The following is a 21172-nucleotide window of genomic DNA, read 5'->3' as shown; positions in this document are numbered from 1 at the left end:
CCACACACAACGAAACAAAACAAGCCTACGGGCAAGAGATATACTAGCAGGAAGGAGTTAGCCTGTGAACCGCTGTTTCTACTCATGAAACTCTGGGTACGTAGTTTGCACGCAGGTACATTTCCCCAGAACCTCTGAGAACCACCATACCTGCACTGGCCACTCTCAGTCTTTGTCATAAATGTCAGCCCTTCTCCGGGCCTCTGAGGACGGGCTGGGAGTACAATCAAGTTAAATAAGAGTTGAGCAAGCTAATTCATCATTTGGCCATACTCTCGGGCAGGGCAACACAGGCTATTTATGTGTTTGTGGTTCAGTCTATGAATAATTTACAGAGTGCCTTTGTTTTTTTTGAGAGAGAGAGAGAGACAGAGAGAGAGAGAGAGAGAGAAAGAGAAAGGGGGCACAAGTGAGTGAGGGGCAGACAGAAACAAAAGCAGGGCTCACCCGAAGCAGGGCTCGAGCTCACTCGATGTGGGGCTCGAACTCACAAACTGTGAGATCATGACCTAGCCTGAAGTCAGATGCTTAACCGACTGAACCACCCAGGCACCCCCAGCGTGCTTTTTTATAAACTGGTCGGGTTTTGTCTGTTTGTTTGTATTTTTAAGAGTACATGATCTACTTTGCAGCTGTACATAAAGTTCTAGAAAATGCTAACTGATCTGTGAGACAAAAGTCCAGTAAGTGGTTGCCTGGAGATGGAGAAAGAGGAGAATGGCAGGCTTTAAACAGAGATTTGAATTTAGGCAGAGAAGAATACACGTTACTAATTCCAGAGAAATTGTTTTGTTTCTTTTTTAATTTTTTTTTTCAACGTTTATTTATTTATTTTTGGGACAGAGAGAGACAGAGCATGAACGGGGGAGGGGCAGAGAGAGAGGGAGACACAGAATCGGAAACAGGCTCCAGGCTCTGGGCCATCAGCCCAGAGCCCGACGCGGGGCTCGAACTCACGGACCGCGAGATCGTGACCTGGCTGAAGTCGGACGCTTAACTGACTGCGCCACCCAGGCGCCCCCAGAGAAATTGTTTTAAAAGTACCCACTGGTGCCTCTGTAATAAGGACAATGTAAAACCCAGTTTGAAGTTTTAGTGGTCCTTCCTCTGAGCATCTTCAGGATTTTGTAGCAGTGAGTTGCCATGTGCTGGGTGACAGCAACAGACCCTAATACTAACTAATTAACCAGGTTACAGAATTTCATTCATGTTTCCGAACAAAGCACCATTTCAGACTTTTTAATTTTTTTTTTTTTTTTTGAGAGAGAGAGAGAGAGAGAGAACAGGCAGGGGAGAGGGGCAAAGAGACTGACAGAATCTCAACACAGAGCCAGATGTGGCTCCACACCATGACCCTGGGATCATGACCTGGGTTGAAATCAAGAGTTGGATTCTTAACTGAGCCACCCAGGCACCCCTTAGACTTTTTTCTATTAGGCAAAAAATAATATCGACATATCGTATTAAAAATTAATACAAAGTTATTTTAAAAATTGTTGTAACACCTAAGTGTTATTAAAAGTATTTCAAATTGCACAATGGTATATGTCAAATATATATTTTAAAAAATGATCAAAATAAAGTATGTTTTCATAAAAACAGAAGTGAACAATCATTATCTTGTTATACGTATTGCTTAAAACATTAGTTCCCATCTAAACCAGAAAATTATCCTGTGCACCCCTCATTTAAAGAAAACTGGACATACAGAATGCAAAAGTGGAGTTCTACACAGTGGCTCCCATCAATCCTTTGGGGCAAAAGTCTCTTCCTTCTCCCCAAGGCTCTTTTATTTATTTATTTATTTATTTATTTTTTAATTTTTTTTTTCAACGTTTATTTATTTTTGGGACAGAGAGAGACAGAGCATGAACGGGGGAGGGGCAGAGAGAGAGGGAGACACAGAATCGGAAACAGGCTCCAGGCTCTGAGCCATCAGCCCAGAGCCCGACGCGGGGCTCGAACTCACAGACCGCGAGATCGTGACCTGGCTGAAGTCGGACGCTTAACCGACTGCGCCACCCAGGCGCCCCCCCAAGGCTCTTTTAGATAACTCGTCACCTCCGTCAGCTAGCAGGCGCCCTGCATCTCCTCCCTGTCCCTCCACTGACCAGTTCTCTGTGGCATAGATGCTTTACTTGGAACAGAATTCGGATCATTCTGATATCCTTAAAGATGTTCCTCTACTTAAAAAAAAAAGCTTCTAAATATAAGGGAAGACGCCCAACTTCACTCATAATGAAAAGTGCCCATTTAAATTGTTTTGAATTTTTAAAAATGTTTATTTTATTTTTGAGATAGAGTGTGCATAAGAGAGAGAAGGGGAGGGGCGGAGAGAGGGAGAGAGAATCCCAAGCAGGGTCCACGCTAACAGCGCAGATGCGAGGCTCAACCTCACAAACCGTGAGATCATGACCTGAGCCGAAATCAAGAGTCAGATGTTTAAGTGACTGAGCCACCAGGTGCCCTGAAAAATGCTCATTTAACCAATGAAGCCATTTTTCACCCATCACATTCGAAAAGAGTACAGAACTAAACTGAAAATAACCTCTGCTAGAGTGGATGTGAGCCTGAAAAGCGGCCCGAGAAATTTGGAGGTGGCTGTCGCAGTTCGTGCTCCCCAAACTTCTGATTCAAGAACCCCAGGTTGGAAATGGACTGCAATGACCTGTACGTACAGGTACACAGACTCGGGTACAGAGACACCACATGCTGCAGTTACAGGCTTTCACCAGAAGCACCAGAAATATCCGTCTACAGAGGTTCTGTAGAACAGCGGAGGATCCAGACTGTGGAGCAGCGTGGGGTCGTTAAGAGAAATCGCGACTCAGACCTCAGCGCAGTCAACCCGGAACGATCTCTGCGGATACAGACGTTAAGTGCACAAGAACGTGTATGATACAAAGAAGCCCAAGATCAGCAGTGAGTGCCAATGCTGCTCTCCGGAGACACACAACAGAGGTGCAAGGCCCCTGGTCCACCCAATGCCCTTCTGAGCCCGGGGAGTCGACTGCGCCCTGGTGTTACTTTAAGAACTGAATAGATGCAGAAATACTTGTTAGCCTTAGAGTATACTGTAGCCAGCACTCCAACACCCGCCTTCTTAGGGTCCTTCTTCTTGTCCCGATCACAGAGCAATAAACAGACCTTCTCTGGGGCACTGCCTAGAACAGAACAGGGTGCACAGCTGACGGTTTCCTGGAGACCAACCCTCCTGCTGACTCCTACGAGCACAGGCACACTGAACCCCCAAAGCTTTTCCTCTTTAAAAATGCAACAAGCTGGGGTGCTTGGGGGGCTCAGCTGGTTAAAGTGTCCGACTCGGTTTCAGGCTTAGATCATGAGGTCATGGTTTTGCGACTTCAAGCCCCGTGCTGGGCTCTGTGCTGTCAGCGTGGAGCCTGCTTGGGATTCTCTCTCTCCCTCTCTCTCTGCCCTACCCCACTCACACTGTCTCTCTCAAAATAAACTTAATTAAAAATTTTTTTTTAATTAAGAAAAAAATTTTAATATAAAAAATTAAAATAAAAACACAGTGAGCTTTTTTTAATGCTAGTTTTTATTGTTATAAGCATAACTTGTGAGTATAATAATATAATTTATAAAGTACTATAAAAGTAATAAGTAATACGTTACTTAAATGTACATTTAAAAATGTTTAAGATGGTAAATTTTCTTTTTTTTTATTGCTCACCATGATAAATATACTTTTATTTATTTATTTTTTTATTTTTTTAAATTTTTATCCAAATTAGTTAGCATATAGTCAACAACGACTTCAGGAGTAGATTCCTTAGTGCCCCTTCCCCATTTAGCCCACCCCCCCTCCCACACCCCCCTTCCAGTTACCCTCAGTTTGTTCTCCATATTTAGGAGTCTCTTCTGTTTTGTCCCCCTGCCTGGTTTTAGATTATTTTTGTTTCCCTTCCTTACGTTCGTCTGTTTTGTCTCTTAAAGTCCTCATGTGAGTGAAGTCATAGGATATTTGTCTTTCTGTGAGTGACTCATTTCACTTAGCATAATACCCTCCAGTTCCATCCACGTAGTTGCAAATGGCAAGATTTCATTCTTTTTGATTGCCGAGTAATACTCCATTGTATATATATACACCACATCTTCTTTATCCATTCATCCATCGATGGACATTTGGGCTCTTTCCATACTTTGGCTATTGTCGATAGTGCTGCTATAAACATGGGGGTGCACGTGTCCCTTCGAAACAGCACACCTGTATCCCGTGGATACATGCCTAGTAGTGCAATTGCTGGGTCGTAGGGTAGTTCTGTTTTTAGTTTTTTGAGGAACCTCCATACTGTTTTCCAGAGTGGCTGCACCAGCTTGCATTCCCAAGATGGTAAATTTTCTGTTATATGTATTGTACCACAATATCTTTAAAAATTAAAACTAAGAACAGGGGGCATGTGGGTGGCTCTGTGGGTTAAATGTCTGACTCTTTTTAAAAAAAAGTTTTTTTTCATGTTTGTTTATTTTTGAGAGAGAGAGAGAGAGAGAGAGAGAGAGCACAAGCGGGGGAGGAGCAGAGAGAGAGGGAGACAGAATCCAAAGCAGGCTCCAGGCTCTGAGCGGTCAGCACAGAGCCTGACACGGGGCTCAAACCCACAAGCCGTGAGATCATGACTTGAGCCAAAGTTGGACGCTTAACCGACTGAACCACCCAGGTGCCCCTTCTTTTTTTTTTCATGTTTATTTTTAAGAGAGAGAGAGACAGAGTGACAGAGAGATACAGACAGAGACAGTATGAGTGGGGGAGGGGCAGAGAGGGAGGGAGACACAGAACCTGAGGCAGGCTCTAGGCTCCGGGCTGTCAGCACAGAACCTACGTGGGGCTCGAACTCACGAGCCATGAGATCATGACCTGAGCGAAGGCAGACGCTTCCGATCGAGCCACCCAGGCACCCCCTTAATCACCTGACCTTTGATCTCAGCTCAGGTCTTAGGCTCGTGCCCTACGCTGGGCTGCATGCTGGCATGAAGCATACCTAACAAACCAACCGACTAACCTTGTAAGAATGGGACATACACAGTTCTCTGACTGCTCTTACGTGTTCCACTCACCCGGACTTTGTGGGGCGCCTTCCCATGTCAGGAAACACTGACATCATTTGAAACAGCAGCACTTTACAGTTTGGGTGGTCTCTAATTCACTTCAGTAATTTCCCTTTGCTGAGTATCTAGGATCTCAGAAACGAAAATTGTGGGTCCAAGACCTGCCTTTTGAAACATGTCGCCAAACTACTCGCCGGAAAGTCTGTCTAACCTGTAGTCCAATCGGCATTGTATCAAATACATGCTGGTTCCCCACGATCTCACCGATGGGTCTTGCTAACTGTTAGATCTCTGCCAACAAGACAGCCAGAGCCTACCATCTCAGGGGCCGCCTCAGGGGGTGGGAGAGGGGGGCTGGCTCAGTTTGTCAGGCGTCTGACTCTTGGTTTTGGCTCAGGTCACGATCTCACAGTCCGTGAATTCAAGCCCTGTGTCGGGCTCTGCATTGGCACAGCGGAGCCTGCTTGGGATTCTCTCTCCCTCCCTCTCTCTGCCCCTGCTCCTTCCCAAAACAAATAATAAATAAACATTAAAAAGAAACTACTGTCTCATTTTCAAGTAAACCCGCAGATTCCTATGAGAGATGATAGAGGGCAACCTCAATCAGCTGGGGAGCTGGTAAGGACTCCCCGAGGCAGTTGATAACACCCAGCTCACCTCTGTGGAGCACGCTTCCCTTCGCATCATCATTACTGCACTAAACGCCACTAAACCCTAGAACACGTATCCTGCCTTAGAAAGGTCGTTAACGTGACCACAAAGGAATAATTATACAATATGACGGTGTCTCTCCTATCTCATCCTCTCCAAAGGGCTCCCAAACTGCCCATCTAAGAGTTTATTTTTCTGATTTACAGAGAGGGTAGTCTGTACCACTTGGAAATGAAGTTGTTAATTCAGTGTGGCAATGAAATAGTTTTTTCTTCCTTGTTTCTGAGCCTCCTCCTTGGATATGGTTTCAGTCAAAAAAAAAAAAAAAAAAGTGAGGGGTGCCTGGGTGGCTCAGTCGGTTGAGCATCCGACTTCAGCTCAGGTCATGATCTCGCGGTCTGTGGGTTCAAGCCCCGCGTCGGGCTCTGTGCTGACGGCTCGGAACCTGGAGCCTGCTTCGGATTCTGTGTCTCCCTCTCTCTCTCTGCCCCTTCCCCGCTCATGCTCTGTCTCTCTCTCTGTCAAAAATAAATAAACATTAAAAAAAATAATAATAAAAAATAAAAAGTGAATTCCTTTAGGAATAGGCTTTCAAGTCTACTTGTATTAAAAATGGAAGTAAATGCTTCAGTCCGTTTATTTTTTTTTTAACACACTTTTAAAATTGTTTATTTACTTATTTCTGAGAGAGAGACAGAGTGAGCAAGGGAGAGAGAGAGAGAGAGAGAGAGAGAGAGAGAGAGAGAGAGACACAGAATCCGAAGCAGGCTCCAGGCTCCGAGCTGTCAGCACAGAGCCCGACGCGGGGCTCGAACCCACAAACCCATGAGATTATGACCTGAGCCGAAGTCGGACGCTTAACTGAGCCACTCAGGCTCCTGAGTCCATTTATTTTTTAAAATTTACAGTTAAACTTGAAAGAATACACTAATTCCACTTAAAAAAAAAAGAGGAGGGGCATGCAAACACTTTAGTGTGAATTAGCCAACTACAAAATGCAAGGTAGAGAATTACTTCTATTTGAAGACAAGAAATCACAAGTACCTTTATGGGGGTTCAGGGTCGCTCCTGTGCATAAAAACATCACGCCCCTCATTCCCCTTTTCTAACCACTTCAAGTCCTCCAAAGTTCTGCAATCTGATTTGCAGGAACAGGCAGCGCGCTCCCCCCAGACCTCAGCACAGCGGGTAGCTGTCAGCACTCCGGGTAGCTGACAAGTGTACAGGCAGCCCTGCACCATTTTCCTTTAAGGCGAAAACGCAGTAGCCTGCCACCTTGTGGAAACAAGAGGTAACAACACTTCATCTGAAGCGTCAGTGCAGCTCTCTAACAGAATAACCTACGTATGGCTGAAGAAAAGAGAAAAGCATTCTAACAGGCACATGAAAAGATGCTCAACGTCACTCATCATCAGGGAAATACAAATCAAAACCGCAATGAGATACCACCTCACACCGGTCTGAGTGGCTAAAACTAACCACTCAGGAAACAACAGATGCTGGTGAGGATGTGGAGAATGGGGAACCCTCCTGCACCGTCGGTGGGAATGCAAACTGGTGCAGCCACTCTGGAGAACAGTATGGAGGTTCCTCAAAAAATTGAAAATAGAACTACCCTCTGACCCAGCAACTGCACTACTAGGTATTTATCCAAAGGATACAAAAATGCTGATTTGAAGGGGCATATGCACCCCAGTATTTACAGCAGTAATATCAACAATAGCCAAAGTATGGAAAGAGCCTAAATGTCCATCAACTGACAAATGGATAAAGAAGATGTGGTTTATGTATACAATGGAATATGTTCCATCGTGATGAAAAAGAATAAAATCTTGCCATTGGAGCAGTGTGGATGGAACTAGAATGTATGATGCCGAGCGAAATAACTCAGTCAGAGAAAGACAAATATTATGTGATTTCACTCATAAGTGGAATTTAAAAAACACAACAGATGAACACAGGGAGAGGGAAGGCAAAATAAGATAAAAACAGGGAGGCAAACCGTAAGAGACTCTTAAATACAGAGAACAAACTGAGGGTTGACTGGGGTGGTGAAAATGGGTGATGGTCATTAAGAGGACACTTGTTGGGATGAGCACTGGGTGTCATATGTAAGCGATGAATCCCTGGCTTCTACTCCTGAAACCAAGACCACACTGTACGTTAACTAACTTGATTTTAAATCAAAAAAAGAAAAGAAAAAAGCATTCAAATTCACTTAATGTATCAAATAAACAATGCATAGTACTAGAAGAAGGCATCTTTTAAGTTTTGGATGCTGGATTCACCCTTGGCCAAGGAGTAGAATTTTATGGTCGTGCGCGCGCGCGCGCGCGCACACACACACACACACACACACACACACACACACACACACACCTCTTAAGTCCAAACCGGATTTGCTTGCAGTGATACAGATCAGCAGACCTGGCTTCACCTTTTGCTATTTTACTCACTTCTGTTTGTGAAAATGGCACGAGGCGTGGGTCTTACCTTTTCACTACCAGCTTCAGGGTTTTATGAGAGCCCTTCACCAGGCAAATCGCCTCCTGTCTAAACCCTGAGAGACCAATGTCGTTGATGCCGACGATCTCGTCCCCGGCCAGTAACTTGTCCACTGCCGCAGCTTTACTTCCTTCTTCAATCTGCAACAAAGACGCACGTGCCATGAGCCTCCAAACAAGCAAAGCAAGTCCCCAGAAGTCAGCCAGGAGCAATGTGCCTGGGACGTGTGCCGCCCACAGCTCTATGACTGGCTCTGGGATCGGCCAGGACCCCATCTAGGCCCTGAGGCTGCGCCGATTCCTATTTGACGAATGAGGGACACATCCCTCACCCAGCGCTGCCTTTGCGGGGACGTGGGCTACCTTCACCGAGGGAACAGGAAAGAGCGCATGCGCTCCGGAACACGCACGACCCAAAACGGTGGATCTAAAGATACAGGGCCCTTTTCTGGAAATCCTTTATCCAAACAACAATGATGGGTTATTTTTATTATGTACCGTTTCTCATACATTAATCCCAGGCCTAGATTCTTGTAACTGCTTTACTGAGAGAGTTCAAACACCACAAAACTCACCCATATAAATATACAAGTGAATGACTTTTTAGTATATTCACAGAACTGTGGAACCATCACGTCCTAAACCTAGAAGAAACCTGGTAGCCGTGAGCAGTCACCTCCTGATCCCCTCCAGCCCTGGCCACAACTAACCCACCTCCTGTCTCTATGCATTTGCCTGTGCTGGATAAGCTCACAGAAAAAGGATCCTACAGGGGCACCTGGGCGTTTCAGGTGGTTAAGCGTCTGACTCTTGATTTTGACTCAGGTCATGATCTCACGGTTTGTGGGATAGAGCCCTCCATTGGGGTCTGTGCTGACAATGTGGAGTCGGCTTGGAATTCTCTCTCACCCTGTCTCTCTGCCCCTCCCCTGCACTCTCTCTCTCTCTCTCTCTCAAAATAAATGAACAATGGGGTGCCTGTGTGGTTCAGCCAGTTAAGCATCCAACTCTTGATTTTGGCTCAGGTCATGATCTCATGGTTCATGAGATCAAGCCCTGTGTCAGGCTCCACACAGGCAGCATGGAGCCTGCTTGGGCTTCTCTCTCCCTTTATCTTTGTTCCTCCCCCACTTGTGCTCTCTCTCTTTCTTTCTCTCAAAATAAATAAATTTTAAAAATTAAACATTTAAACAAATAAAAAGAATTCTGCAACATGTGGCATTTTTAAAAACGTTTACTTATTTTAAGAGAGAGAAAAAGAGAGTGCACACTCAGGGGAGAGGCAGAGAGAGGAAGAAAGAATCCCAAGCTGGCTTTATGATGTCAGCACAGAGCTCCACTCAGGGCTCAAACTCATGAACCAAGAGATCATGACCTGAGACAAAATCAAGAGCCAGATACTTAACCAACTGAGCCACCCAGGCACCCCGAGAAATCTTGGTCTTTTTTTTTTTTTTTTTAATTTTTTTTTTTATTTATTTTTTATTTATTTTTTTTTTCAACGTTTATTTATTTTTGGGACAGAGAGAGACAGAGCACGAACGGGGGAGGGGCAGAGAGAGAGGGAGACACAGAATCGGAAACAGGCTCCAGGCTCTGAGCCATCAGCCCAGAGCCCGACGCGGGGCTCGAACTCACGGACCGAGAGATCGTGACCTGGCTGAAGTCGGACGCTTAACCGACTGCGCCACCCAGGCGCCCCGAAATCTTGGTCTTTAAATACTAAACCTAGTTTTTTTTCTATACAGTAATAATAATCTCAGCAGCAATTAACCCTGCTTGCTTTCTCTACTAGTGCTTGGCAAACTATGGCCCATGAGCGAAATCCAGCCAGATGCGTCCCCCCCCCCCCCCCCCCGTCTTTTTTGTAAATAAAATGTTACTGCAATAGAACCACACCCACTTGCTTACATATGGCTACAGGACAGCAATGAGTAGCCTGGCCCACAAAGCCAAGAATATTTACTACTTGGCTTGTTACAAAACAGTTTGCCAACCCCAGTTTTATACCAAAAAGCAATTATCTTGACAAACTGCTAGGAAAACCGGTGAACAAAGTTAACGTTTGTGAGAGTATCTGTGTACGGTCTGAAAGTTCACTGCCTGGCTGTTTGCCACGGCCAACCTAACAGTTACTTACAAAGCCCTCACAAAGCAGTAGGGCAGTCCATCTTTCCTCCGGGTTAAAAAACTGGGTACTAAGCAACTTACATGCCTCAGTTCTGCAAGTGAATGATAGTTGCCTCAAATCTCCGCTTAAATCTAAGGACGGCGTTTGAACTCTCAGGTTAACCAAGCAATTATTCATTGTAAGTCAACACCATCAATGCAAGTAAACGACTACTTCCTAACCGAATGGATGGCTTCATATTTTTGTTAATAACTGTTTTCAAAACTCTAGACAATTCTATCCCAACACAGTAACAGACACATTGTAAATAAATTTCCACCTGCCCAAGATTACACGCTCAGCCAGGTACAGTCACGGTGCAGGTGACGTTCAGTGGAGAGCTTAGGTTTTTGACACGTCCTGTGCGAGAGGCCAAGGGGCTGTCCAGGTGGAGGGTCCGTGGGCAGCTGGCTGTGGGAGAAGAGCATCCAGGGAAAGGTGGCCCACCCATGGAGTGACCCCAAGCAGAAGATATTTAAAGATTTGAGGGGCAGGGTGCCTGGGTGGCTCAGTAGGTCAAGCGTCCAACTTCAGCTCAGGTCATGATCTTGTGGTTCATGGGTTCAAGCCCCGTGTCGGGCTCTGTACTGACTGCTCAGAGCCTGGAGCCTGCTTCCATTCTGTTTGTATCTCTCTCTCTCTGCCCCTCCCTGGCTTGTGCATACACACTCACTCTCTCTCAGAAATAAATAAAACTTAAAAAAAAAAACAAAACAGGGGGCTGGGGAGACTGAAGGAGGCTGCCCGGACAGAAGACAGAGTCACGGGCAGATAACCACAGAGATGGAACCCTGGATCCCCAACAATTAGAGCGCTGGTGAAAGAGGGCACCAGGTAAACCACAGGAGATAAAGGAGAAAGGGTGAGCATCGCAGCAGCCTCCACCACCGAAGTTCACACTGACGAGGACGGCCGGCGACGCTGCCCGTGCGGGGAAAGCCCCCAGGGGAAGCTGACCAACGCTCCGGCTGGGGTCACTACCAGAGCCCGCGGCACTGTGGTGGCTGGGGTCAAGACCAGCACCTGTCCCCCAAAACAGGGACCCAGACGCTGCAGGCCCTCAAGGCGGCATTCAAGGCGTGCCTGGGTCAGTTTCATCTCCTCTCTCTCTCTCTCCTCTTGGCGCTAAGTACACAATCTGGAGGGCAAAAATCTAGAATACAGAACACATGCAGATGGTAACTTGGGTCTGTACCCAGCGAACTATTGCCTGAATTCCATTAGGTAAATGCTTTGGTGGCATGAGTGCAAAAAAAGCCATCTGCGTTCAGAGTTTGTACTTATTCTTTCAGGAAGCATCTACAGAGCAAGTACTAAGCACAAAAACCGCTAGATACTGGACAGTGCTTACAAGATGTAGTTGCATCTTGCAAGATGTAGTTCCCACCTCAAAGACATTTCTAGGCTTAGAGGCCAATGCTTCTCAACCTGTAATGTGCACACAAGTCTCCCAGGGTTTAAAATGCAGATCTGGGGGTGGCTGGGTGGCTCAGTCAGTTAAGCATCCAACTCCTGATTTCAGCTCATGTCGTGATCCCACAGTTTGTGAGTTTGAGCCCTGCATCAGGCTCTGCACTGGCAGTGTGGAGCCTGGTTGGGATTCTGTCTCTCTCCCTCTCTCCCCTCCCCCCCGTCTCTGCCCCTCTTCTGCTCATGCCCTCTCTCTCAAAATAGATAAATAAAACTTAAAAAAAATGTTTTTTAAATGCAGATCTGATTCAGCAGGTCCTGGGTGGGGCCTGAACTTCTGCGTCTCTAAGACCATCCTTAACAAGCTCCCAGGAGAGGAGACGATGCTTTGAGTTGCAGCGTAGAGGTATAGGGACAGATAAATGAAGTACCAGATGAGTGAGAAGTCGGCTTGCCCTCTATGGTGTGGATGGACCCTCCAGGAACATTTTCACAGAGCCCATGGCATTTGGTGCAGCCTTGAAGGATGCGCTTTTTGGAGACTCATCACAACACACAAGGGCCAGGTACCATGAGGAAGCCACAGAACATACAAGTTTAAGTTTTTTTAAGTTTATTTATTTATTTAAAGGAAGAGAGAGAAACCCAAGCCGGCTCTGCACTGACAGTGCAGAGCCCAACACGGGACTCAAACACACGAACCATGAGATCATGACCTGAGCTGAAGCCAGGAGTCGTCACTTAACAGACTGAGCCACCCAGGCGCCCCTGAATCACACATTCTAAAGGGGTTAAAATGGTGAGTTTTGTGTCAGACACATTTAGCATACTAAAAGTCACACATTCTTCTGAATCTACAAGAAAAGATCCTGACGCCACGATAAGAGTGAACATAAGCGTCCTCCCTACAGTGATTCCCTTTGAATTGCAGTGAAAGAGAACGTCTTTAGGCAAAACCACCGTGACTAATGACCTGCAGGGTCTCAGGACAGTTGTGAAGGCAGCAGGCCCTGGAGGGGACATGTCACCGGTGTCTGGCTCAGCTACCACTTGGTGGGTTTCTCCGCGTCATCCCCACAAACCCTTCTGTGGACAAGTTGTGCGAGACTCCCGTGAAGCCCCGTCATGTCCTCCGGCTTCGCCACGGAGACGAACACCATGTTACTTCCTCTCATCCGTAAAGACTTCTCCAGTTTCTCCTCTATCTATAAAGGAAGACTGCATTCCAAAGCCTCCTTCAGCCTCGCCCTAACGCACTCCACCTACACTTCCCAGAAAAAAAAAATCGGTCTGGGTTTGGGAGATAAAGTAGCTGGGGCTTTACCCTCCCCCCTGCACCCCCGCCCTTGGCTTCCTCCCCAAGACAAAGTTTCTCTTTGATATTTATTGTGCTCTTGGGGGAAGAAGCTGTAAAAGAAAAAGCAGCTTTGAAAACCTGCATTCTATACTCCCCCCCCCCCCAACATCTCACAGCAGGTGGGATTAATTAGGCTTCAACTTGGCGAAGAACAAACCTGAAGTCGGCGCTACCCGCACAGGATAAGGACTCTGCCTGCCCGCATGTGACAGTGTATCCAAACCCGACGCTGATGGGCATTCCGTCCCCAGGGCCACACGCTACAAAGGACCGTGCTTGGCACTGTTAACCAGTAGGGGCGACCACCTACGTGTACAGAGGGTGGGAGCCACCAGCAAGGCAGTTCCGGCCAAGGTCACCTGCTCCAACCCAGAAGAGTCCCCCGCACAACGGGAGGCGGGCAGAGACAAACCCTGCCGTGCCCACGATGCGGGCCCACGCGGCACACACTTCACACGTACAGAACGGGAGTCCCGAGCGCCCACGCCAGTCCACATATTCCACCCGGAGTCACTAACTGGCATTCCGTACGGCAAACCCACGCTCACCGTCCCAATGAAGTGAGATGCCCAATGAAGTGACGTAAAGAAGGCCTTACTCTTCTTATAGGAGTATGTTGTCTGGAAACAGCAGTGGGGAGAAACAGTTAACGCAAGCCTTTATTTTTTATCATTCATTTATTTTGAGAGCAAGCGGGCGAGCATCAACGGGGAAGGGTCACAGAGAGAGAGAGAGAGGCAGAGAATCCAAAGCAGGCTCTATGCTGGCAGGTCAGAGCCTGACACAGGGCTCGAACCCACAAACCGTGCAATCACGACCTGAGCCAAAGTCAGACACTGAACCGACTGAGTCACCTAAACGCCCGAGAGTCATTTTGGAACAAAGTTTTCATACTTCTTGGAACGGACGTTACAGATGATCGGGAATGAAGACCCACAGAGGCAAAAGAATGGGGTCTGGGAGTGGACCAGACATACACTGTAAGGAATTGCGTCCAATGCAGGGGGCAGCACGAGGGGCAACGTTCACCTCTGTCTCGGGGGCGGAAATGCAGTTTCACAGATGGGAAGGGCCATGAACACAACTTGAAAGGAAGTGCGTGTTTCGGGGAGGACATCCCAAAGTCGGGTCTTGACGTGAAGACAGGGGCACGGGCAGGAAGCCCAGGCGTGTCACAGGAATGTCAGCCTGGCAGGGTGTAAAGCTCTCACAAGAGGGCGTTTGAAGATAAGGGCAGAAGGGAGAAGATTAGGAACTTGACCTTGAATCGGAATCTGGGACAATATCCCATAGGCAGTGAAGGTGCAGAGAAAGCAGGCATGGAAGTAGGGAAATGATAGTATTCACGCAAGTATTTGTGGAAGATGAACCTCGCAGGCACAACACGTGAAATGAATTTCTGCCTAAGAACAAGGTGGCGATGACGAAGATCCTCACCTCCATCTTGGTGCTGGACAGAAAGGAGGGCTCAAAACGACACAGGGCCGAGAACAGGAACGTGGGCAAGGACTCTAGACGCTGTGAGGGAAGACCTCACGATGTGGTCACAGATGGACACAATGGGCCAAAGGAAAGAAGCCAGTGGTGCGGAGGTGTTGTGCTCGAGTGATTCAGAAAATCACGATGGCCAGAGATCAAAATGAAAGGAGGAAAACGACACGGAGTCTAATATCCTATTTCAAAGGCCATGAATCACACGTGCAACTTATCAGTTCTACCTCAAGAATGGTCCAGACAACAGGAACTGCATGACAAAGCAATGCCTTTTGTTAGACGGGGCAATCCCTGATGTCACCGCTTCAGGCTGCTTAATTTCACTATTTTACTCATTCTCCCAGAACCAAAAAGCTTCGGAAAGGAAACCTGACTCATCCAGGGGAAGTATCAAGTAGTGAAATAACCTGAATGTGTATCTCTGGTAACAGACAAGCCCATTGAAAACTGGAAACTTCCACCTAAACGTGTTGGAGAATCGAACAAGTAATAATTGCCGGCTCCCCTGTGACGAGAGAAGCCACACAAGTCAGGCAGCCCAGCTTCTAGAAGGCTCTTTGGCATCTCAGGACCGACCGGCACCCTCTCCACGGCCAAGACGCCCGAGAGAAAGGTCAATTCGGGTGCAGGGGCGGTGAGGGAGCCCCAGAGGAGACACGCAAGTTGTCAGCTAAAACCTGCACCAGTAAAAGTGGAAATGGAGCAAAACCTCTTCAAACAAACAAACAAAAAAAGGGCAAACAAATGGGAAAACAGGCTGAAGGGACTGACCAAGAAACTACAGATCTGCCTGAGGAACCAGAGGAACGAAAGCTTCAGGAGAGCCCAGCCTCTGGAGAAGCAGAGGTGAAGGAAGCCCAGCCTAAGATCACACGCCACGTCTTACTGGTGGGCCCTGTCTCCTTACAGAATCCAGAGGGGAGTTTCATCGCTATTTTGGAAATGTAAGCTTTTTACTAAGTCTGGGAATATTTTTAAGGAGGGAATCTCACCTCATCCAAGTTAAGTGTAACGTTTTTTTTTTTTTTAAGAGGCAAAATCATTCGCTGGTTATGTATTTTTTAGTACAACCAGGAAAGAGCAAGATATGGAATCCCAGGAGGCTCTGGCTGTCTGGGGTCAGCTTAACATTCCACGGGTCACGGGAGCAGTTTTTACAGCCGACAGTACAAAGCATGCTACGTGGCAATCTGGAGGCACGGTCGTGTATTTCGTGTGTCTCGAACACGGAAAGTTACCTCTCTCCCCACAATTTCTAAAGAAAACCATTCCCTGATCTTGGCGCACTCAGTTCCTGAGCGTGCTGGCCCAGTTTCCCTAAACACTTTGGTTGTGTGCCGTGAAAAACCTGGAAGTTTGAACAAGTCGTGTTTAGGATGTTAAACCGTGAATTGTGAATGAGGTGGGGAGCGCTGTGATTGAACAGATTATCGACACACAAGATACTGATACTTAACTCTTCCTAAGGAAAATCTGCCTCCACATTTCAAGCTGTAAAGTCACCGGAATACATAAGAGTGACAGACTACATCTTTTTAGGTCTTTGGTATCTGTGTTAAAAACTGTACAAAATGAGGGGCATCTGGGTGGCTCAGTCGGTTAAGCGTCCGACTCTTGATTTCAGCTCAGGTTAGGATCTCACTATTTGTGATTTCAAGCCCCATGTCCGGTTCTGTGCTGACACTGTGGAGCCTACTTGGGATGCTCTCTCTCTCTCTCTCTCTCTTTCTCAAAATAAATAAACTTCAAAACAATCTAGACAAAATGAAATGTCTGTGTACGGATCATCAAACCACCAACGAAATCTCAACTGTGGAAAGAAAAAAAAACACCTCTTTTTTTCCCTCATGGTTGACAACCAAAACCAAAAAGCAAGAGAAAAGACAAAACGATGCCCCCCTAAAACTAACAAAATAAACCACAACCCACCTCCTGGGCTTTGGTCTCCCGGTGAGCGAGTTGGTGTTTACTCCGAGGCATTTAAGAACGTGACGGCTCACTCTGACTCATGTTCCTTTCAGCCTCCCTAAAAGGAGAGCTGGTCACGTGAGACCCCACAAAAAGAAAGGCAAATGTGGCCTGCACAAAGGGGCCAAGGCAGGTTAATGGCCAGAGCCCGGCCGACGAGATATATAAAAGGAAGACACGCCTGGGTTGACGAGCTTGTGCGCCGAGGGGGAATGTGGCCAACAAAAGCGTCAAGGCGGAAGTCCCACGGAAGAGGAGGGCAAGATCTGGAGGCTGCACTGGACAGCCAGAGACGGAAACCGAAATCTGGAGGACGGCTCAAGCACAATCGGCAGAGGAGGGGCTCCGCATCAGGCGGTCGGGAGTACAGCGCAGAAGCCAGGCCAGCCGCGCCAGGAGCCAAAAGAGAAGCGCTCCTCCCGAGCACGGGCCCGGCTGCCCGCCTGCGGCCGGATGAGGCCCGAGCGGGGCCTCCTCTCTACGGGGCAAAGGTCCGGGACAGGAGGACTCTGCAAAGTCCTCATCACCACATCGTCCCTGCATCCCAGGAACAGAGGCCGACGCACGTAAGGGACGGCTTCCGGAAAGCCACATCCAAGGAGCATCTTCTAAACCCCGTCAAGTGTCAGGGAGGGTTCAGGCCAGAAGGGACACGAAGACTTCCGGCTCTCACGTTGCCTGTTAGCAACGTGCCGCCTCGGCTCTAGCTCTGCCTTCCGCGGCCTCCCCTGAAGATTCCGCAGAGGGACCCTGTGACCGCTTCTCCTTGCCGCAGGCACCAGTAAGGACCGTCAGCAGAAGGCACGGGAGGGACACCAGAAGGGGACTCCGTCACCCTTTCCACTTGTGGCCTGCCTCCCTCTATAGCTGCTCCTGGGAGGCGGCAGTCACGTGGGCACGGCATCAGGCGGATGCGGCCATCACGTGGGTGCACCCATCACGTGGGAGAGGCCGGCACGTGGGCATGGCACTCACAAGGTGCCACGCTCACGTGGCCGTGAAAAATCACGTGGGCACGTCGTCACGTGGACACGGCGGAGACCTGGGTGTGGCGCCGTGATGCAGCGTGGCAGTCACGTGGACGTGGCACTCACTGGGGCTTGGCGTCACGTGGACTAGGGTCACGTGGGCAAGGCAGTCAATGGGCGCGACCGTCACACGGGAGTAGAAGTCACGAGGACAAGGCAGCTGATGGACACAGCAGTCACGTGGGTGTGGCAGTCATGCGAGCATGGCAGATAATGGGCAAGGTAGTCGCTTGGTGTGACAGCGAATGGGTGTGGCAGTCGAGGGACACGTCAGTCACGTGGGCGTGGCAGTCACGTGAGCATGGTAGTTATGGGGGCGGCAGTCACGTGGGTGTGGCATCACGTGGAGGTAGAAGCTAACAGGTGCGGCAGTCACGGGAGCATGGAAGTCATTGGAGGAGCAAAAGTCACGTGGGTGAGGCAGTTAATGGGCATGGCAGTCACGCGGGCATGGCAGTAATTTGGACTCAGCAGTTAATGGGTGTGGCAGTCACATGGGCCCAGCATCAGACCGACGTGACCCCTAATGAGCACAGCACTCACGTGGACAGGTCAGGCAGTCACATGAATGTGATAGTCACATGGGCTCATTAGTTCACGGGTGTGGCAGTCACAGGGACTCAACAGTTAATGGGCGCGGCAGTCAAGAGGAAAGGCAGTCATGTGGGCATGGCTTGACATATGTTAATGGACGTGGCAGTCACGTGGGCATAACAGTCATGTGGCCATTAGGCCGACCCGCCAGTCACATGGGCGTTGAGTCACGTGGGCACAGCAGTCACATGAGCAAGGTAGCTATGGGCGTGGCAGTCACATGGGCAGGGCGTCAAAGGGACCCAACCCTTAATGGGCAAGGGAATCACTTGGGCGAGGCCTTTATGTCCACCCTCCAGTCACGTGAGTGTGACAGTCACGTAGGCATGACCGTTTGGGGGCATGGCTTTCATGTGGGTGTGGCCATTATGCCCACACGCAAGTCACATGGGCGTGGCAATCATGTGGATGGGGTCGTCACGTGCCCACAGTTATGGGCGTGGCAGTCACATGGTCACAGCGCGGCGCGCCAGTCATGTGGGCGCGGCAGTCACGTGAGCATGACAGTGATGGGCGTGGCAGTCACGCGAAGGCGTCAAAGGGCGCGGCGCTCACGTGAGCATGGCAGTCACATGGCTCGCCACTCACGTGGCATAATAGTCATGCTCGCCACATTAATGGGCGCGGCAGTCCCCTGGCGTGCCCAGCAGCACGGTAGCTTCCGGGCACGTTCTGCGGATACGCTGGGGGGCGAGGGCGGCTTCTCGGCGAGTTTTAGCAGCGTCACCCCGGTGCCTTCCCCAGAGGCTTCTCCACCGGCACGCCAGCCGGCTCCGGCAGCACCCTTGCCCCGCTCCCTGCTGAGCCTCGAAGGCCGCCGGGGGCAGCCGCCCGCCCGCCTGCTGCTCTGCGACTCCGTGAGTTTCGCCCCTGCCGGGGGTACGCGCTCACACGCGCCCCCACGGAGGCCTGACTCCCGGCGGGAGGGGTGGGCTACTTCTAAGGTCTTCTTCCTTCGCTCACCCACCTCAGCCCCGGGGGTGGTGGCTGCTCCTCATAGCCGCGGTTCTGCATTTACAGTCCTCTTTACTTGTCAATTCGAGTAATTATCCGTTAAGAGGTAATAATTTTTTTTGTGTGGGGGGGGGAGCAAACCTTTCTGTAAAGAGCCGCACGGCGAGCAGTATTTCAGTTTAGGCTTCGTGGGCCTCGCAGCCTACAGCCAGCGCTCGACTCTCTGCAACCGACAAGACAAAGAACGCTGTGTTGTATGTCGCCGGTCTGCCGAATCCTGCTTTACATGAAGCATTTCCTGTCCAAATTACTGAACGGTTTGTCTCCTCTCCGGACATGGACTGATATAAATTCCCCGTGGCAAGTGCAGTAACAGACACCCGCGGGGCCCAAGCAGCAAAATTATATTACGGGCGGGCTAGGGAGCAAGGAGATGATGAGCATCAGCGAAGGACTAAAAGAGGTGGGAGTGTGGGACTCTTGCTCTCAGGATTTTGAGTTCGAGCCCCACACTGGGTGTAGAGATTACTTAAAAAAATAAAACGTTTAGGGGCGCCTGGGTGGCTCAGTGGTTAAGCGTCTTACTCTTGATTTTGGCTCAGGTCATAATCTTGTGGTTTGTGAGTTCGAGACCCACATCGCGCTCCGCACTGACAGCGCAGAGCCTGCTTGGGATTCTCTCTTTCTCCCTCTGCCCTTCTCCGCTTTTCGTGCTCTCTCTCAAAATAAATAAACTAAAACAACAACAACAACAACAAAAAAAAGCCTTGACTCCTCCATTTACTTAACTAGTCAACTTAAAGTCACTCATTTTTGTGTTTTGTCACCTAAAAAAAATATTTTGTAAACTCTAAAGTATTACACAAGCATATTCACAAATTATTTCACTTACCATTTGTTGGTGTAACAAGTGGAACTACCTGGCTAGGCTTCAGTGACCTAATGATTCTATTCTTGATTTTTTTTTTAAGTGTTTATTTATTTAGAGAGAGCGAGTGAGAGAAAACATGGGTGGGGGAGGAGCGGAGAGAGAGGGAGACAGAATCCCAAGCAGGCTCTGCACTGTTAGTGCAGAATCCAACGTGGGGCTTGAACCCACAAACCTTGAGATCATGACCTGAGCTGAAATCAAGAGTCTCAAGCTCAACTGACTGAGCCACCCAGGCACCCCCCATTCTTGATTTTAACACTAGGAAATAAGGCTGAAGTGGTAAGGGAGAATGCTTCATTTACAATGCTCCAAGCTATTTATTTAGGTACAATAGTTTCTAAGTCCTTTCCTGAGGCTGTTTGAAAAAGAAAAAAAAAAAAAAAAAAAAAAAAAAAATCCCAAAGCTCAGTTATCCTAGATGCTATTGTTTAAACCTAACTTAAAGTTTCCTTTTTCCATTATTTAGCTATAATAGCATCACAGAAAACTTAAGTAGACAAAGCCACAGTATATAAATGATATTTTACAAAAATTTAGCCTAAGTGGATTATGTAGAAACCAGACCACAGTTCCCCCTTTTAAAAAAGCATGATTTACATGATAAATTCTCAAGATACAAATACTTGAAAATACTTGTGGTTTAAATACCACAGATTTGCAGTCAAGCAAAGGGAAAAAAAAGGAACACGAATTTCCCCAGGTGGCCCTTTGAACGGATTCAATAAGTAAAAGGTGTTTCCAACTTAGGCGTCAGTTGTGGGTCCTCTTGGTTAAAATGGGAACTACATTTTCCAGAATCTCCGTCTCTGTATGGTTCTGCATTAGAATGAACCTGCCCAACTATGGGAGGCAGAAGCGATACAGCAGCACTATTCTCTACTGGTGACAAGGTCTCTACAAGGTCACAGTCAGCAAGGGACGGCTGCAGAGGGGCCCAGGAGGCCCCAGGACGTCTTCACAGGCCACTGCTCCACACTGGGGCCGCGAGACCAGTGGCCCGCCAGGGGGATGCCTGGCCACACCGAGGGGCCTGCCTCCCTCAGT

The 21172-nt window shown here is 48.4% G+C and overlaps 1 protein-coding gene across 5 annotated transcripts in view; it reads right to left on the bottom strand.

Moving 5' to 3' along the window:
- SHROOM2 (shroom family member 2) overlaps positions 1-21172 on the bottom strand; it is a 158793-nt gene that overhangs the window by 74023 nt on the left and 63598 nt on the right. For 4 of the 5 annotated variants that reach the window (XM_045472422.1, XM_045472423.1, XM_045472424.1 and 1 more), the window contains exon 2: positions 8212-8363. In XM_045472422.1, coding sequence (XP_045328378.1) covers positions 8212-8363 — 152 coding nt within the window. Of the gene's footprint in view, positions 1-1708; positions 1787-8211; positions 8364-21172 lie in introns of those variants that run through there. The other variant, XM_045472426.1, reaches the window with a different exon arrangement.

This window comes from Leopardus geoffroyi, chromosome X (genome assembly GCF_018350155.1).
Source record: "Leopardus geoffroyi isolate Oge1 chromosome X, O.geoffroyi_Oge1_pat1.0, whole genome shotgun sequence".
In the NCBI taxonomy this organism is placed as follows: domain Eukaryota; kingdom Metazoa; phylum Chordata; class Mammalia; order Carnivora; family Felidae; genus Leopardus; species Leopardus geoffroyi.
This window is presented reverse-complemented; position numbering and strand designations above follow the sequence as displayed.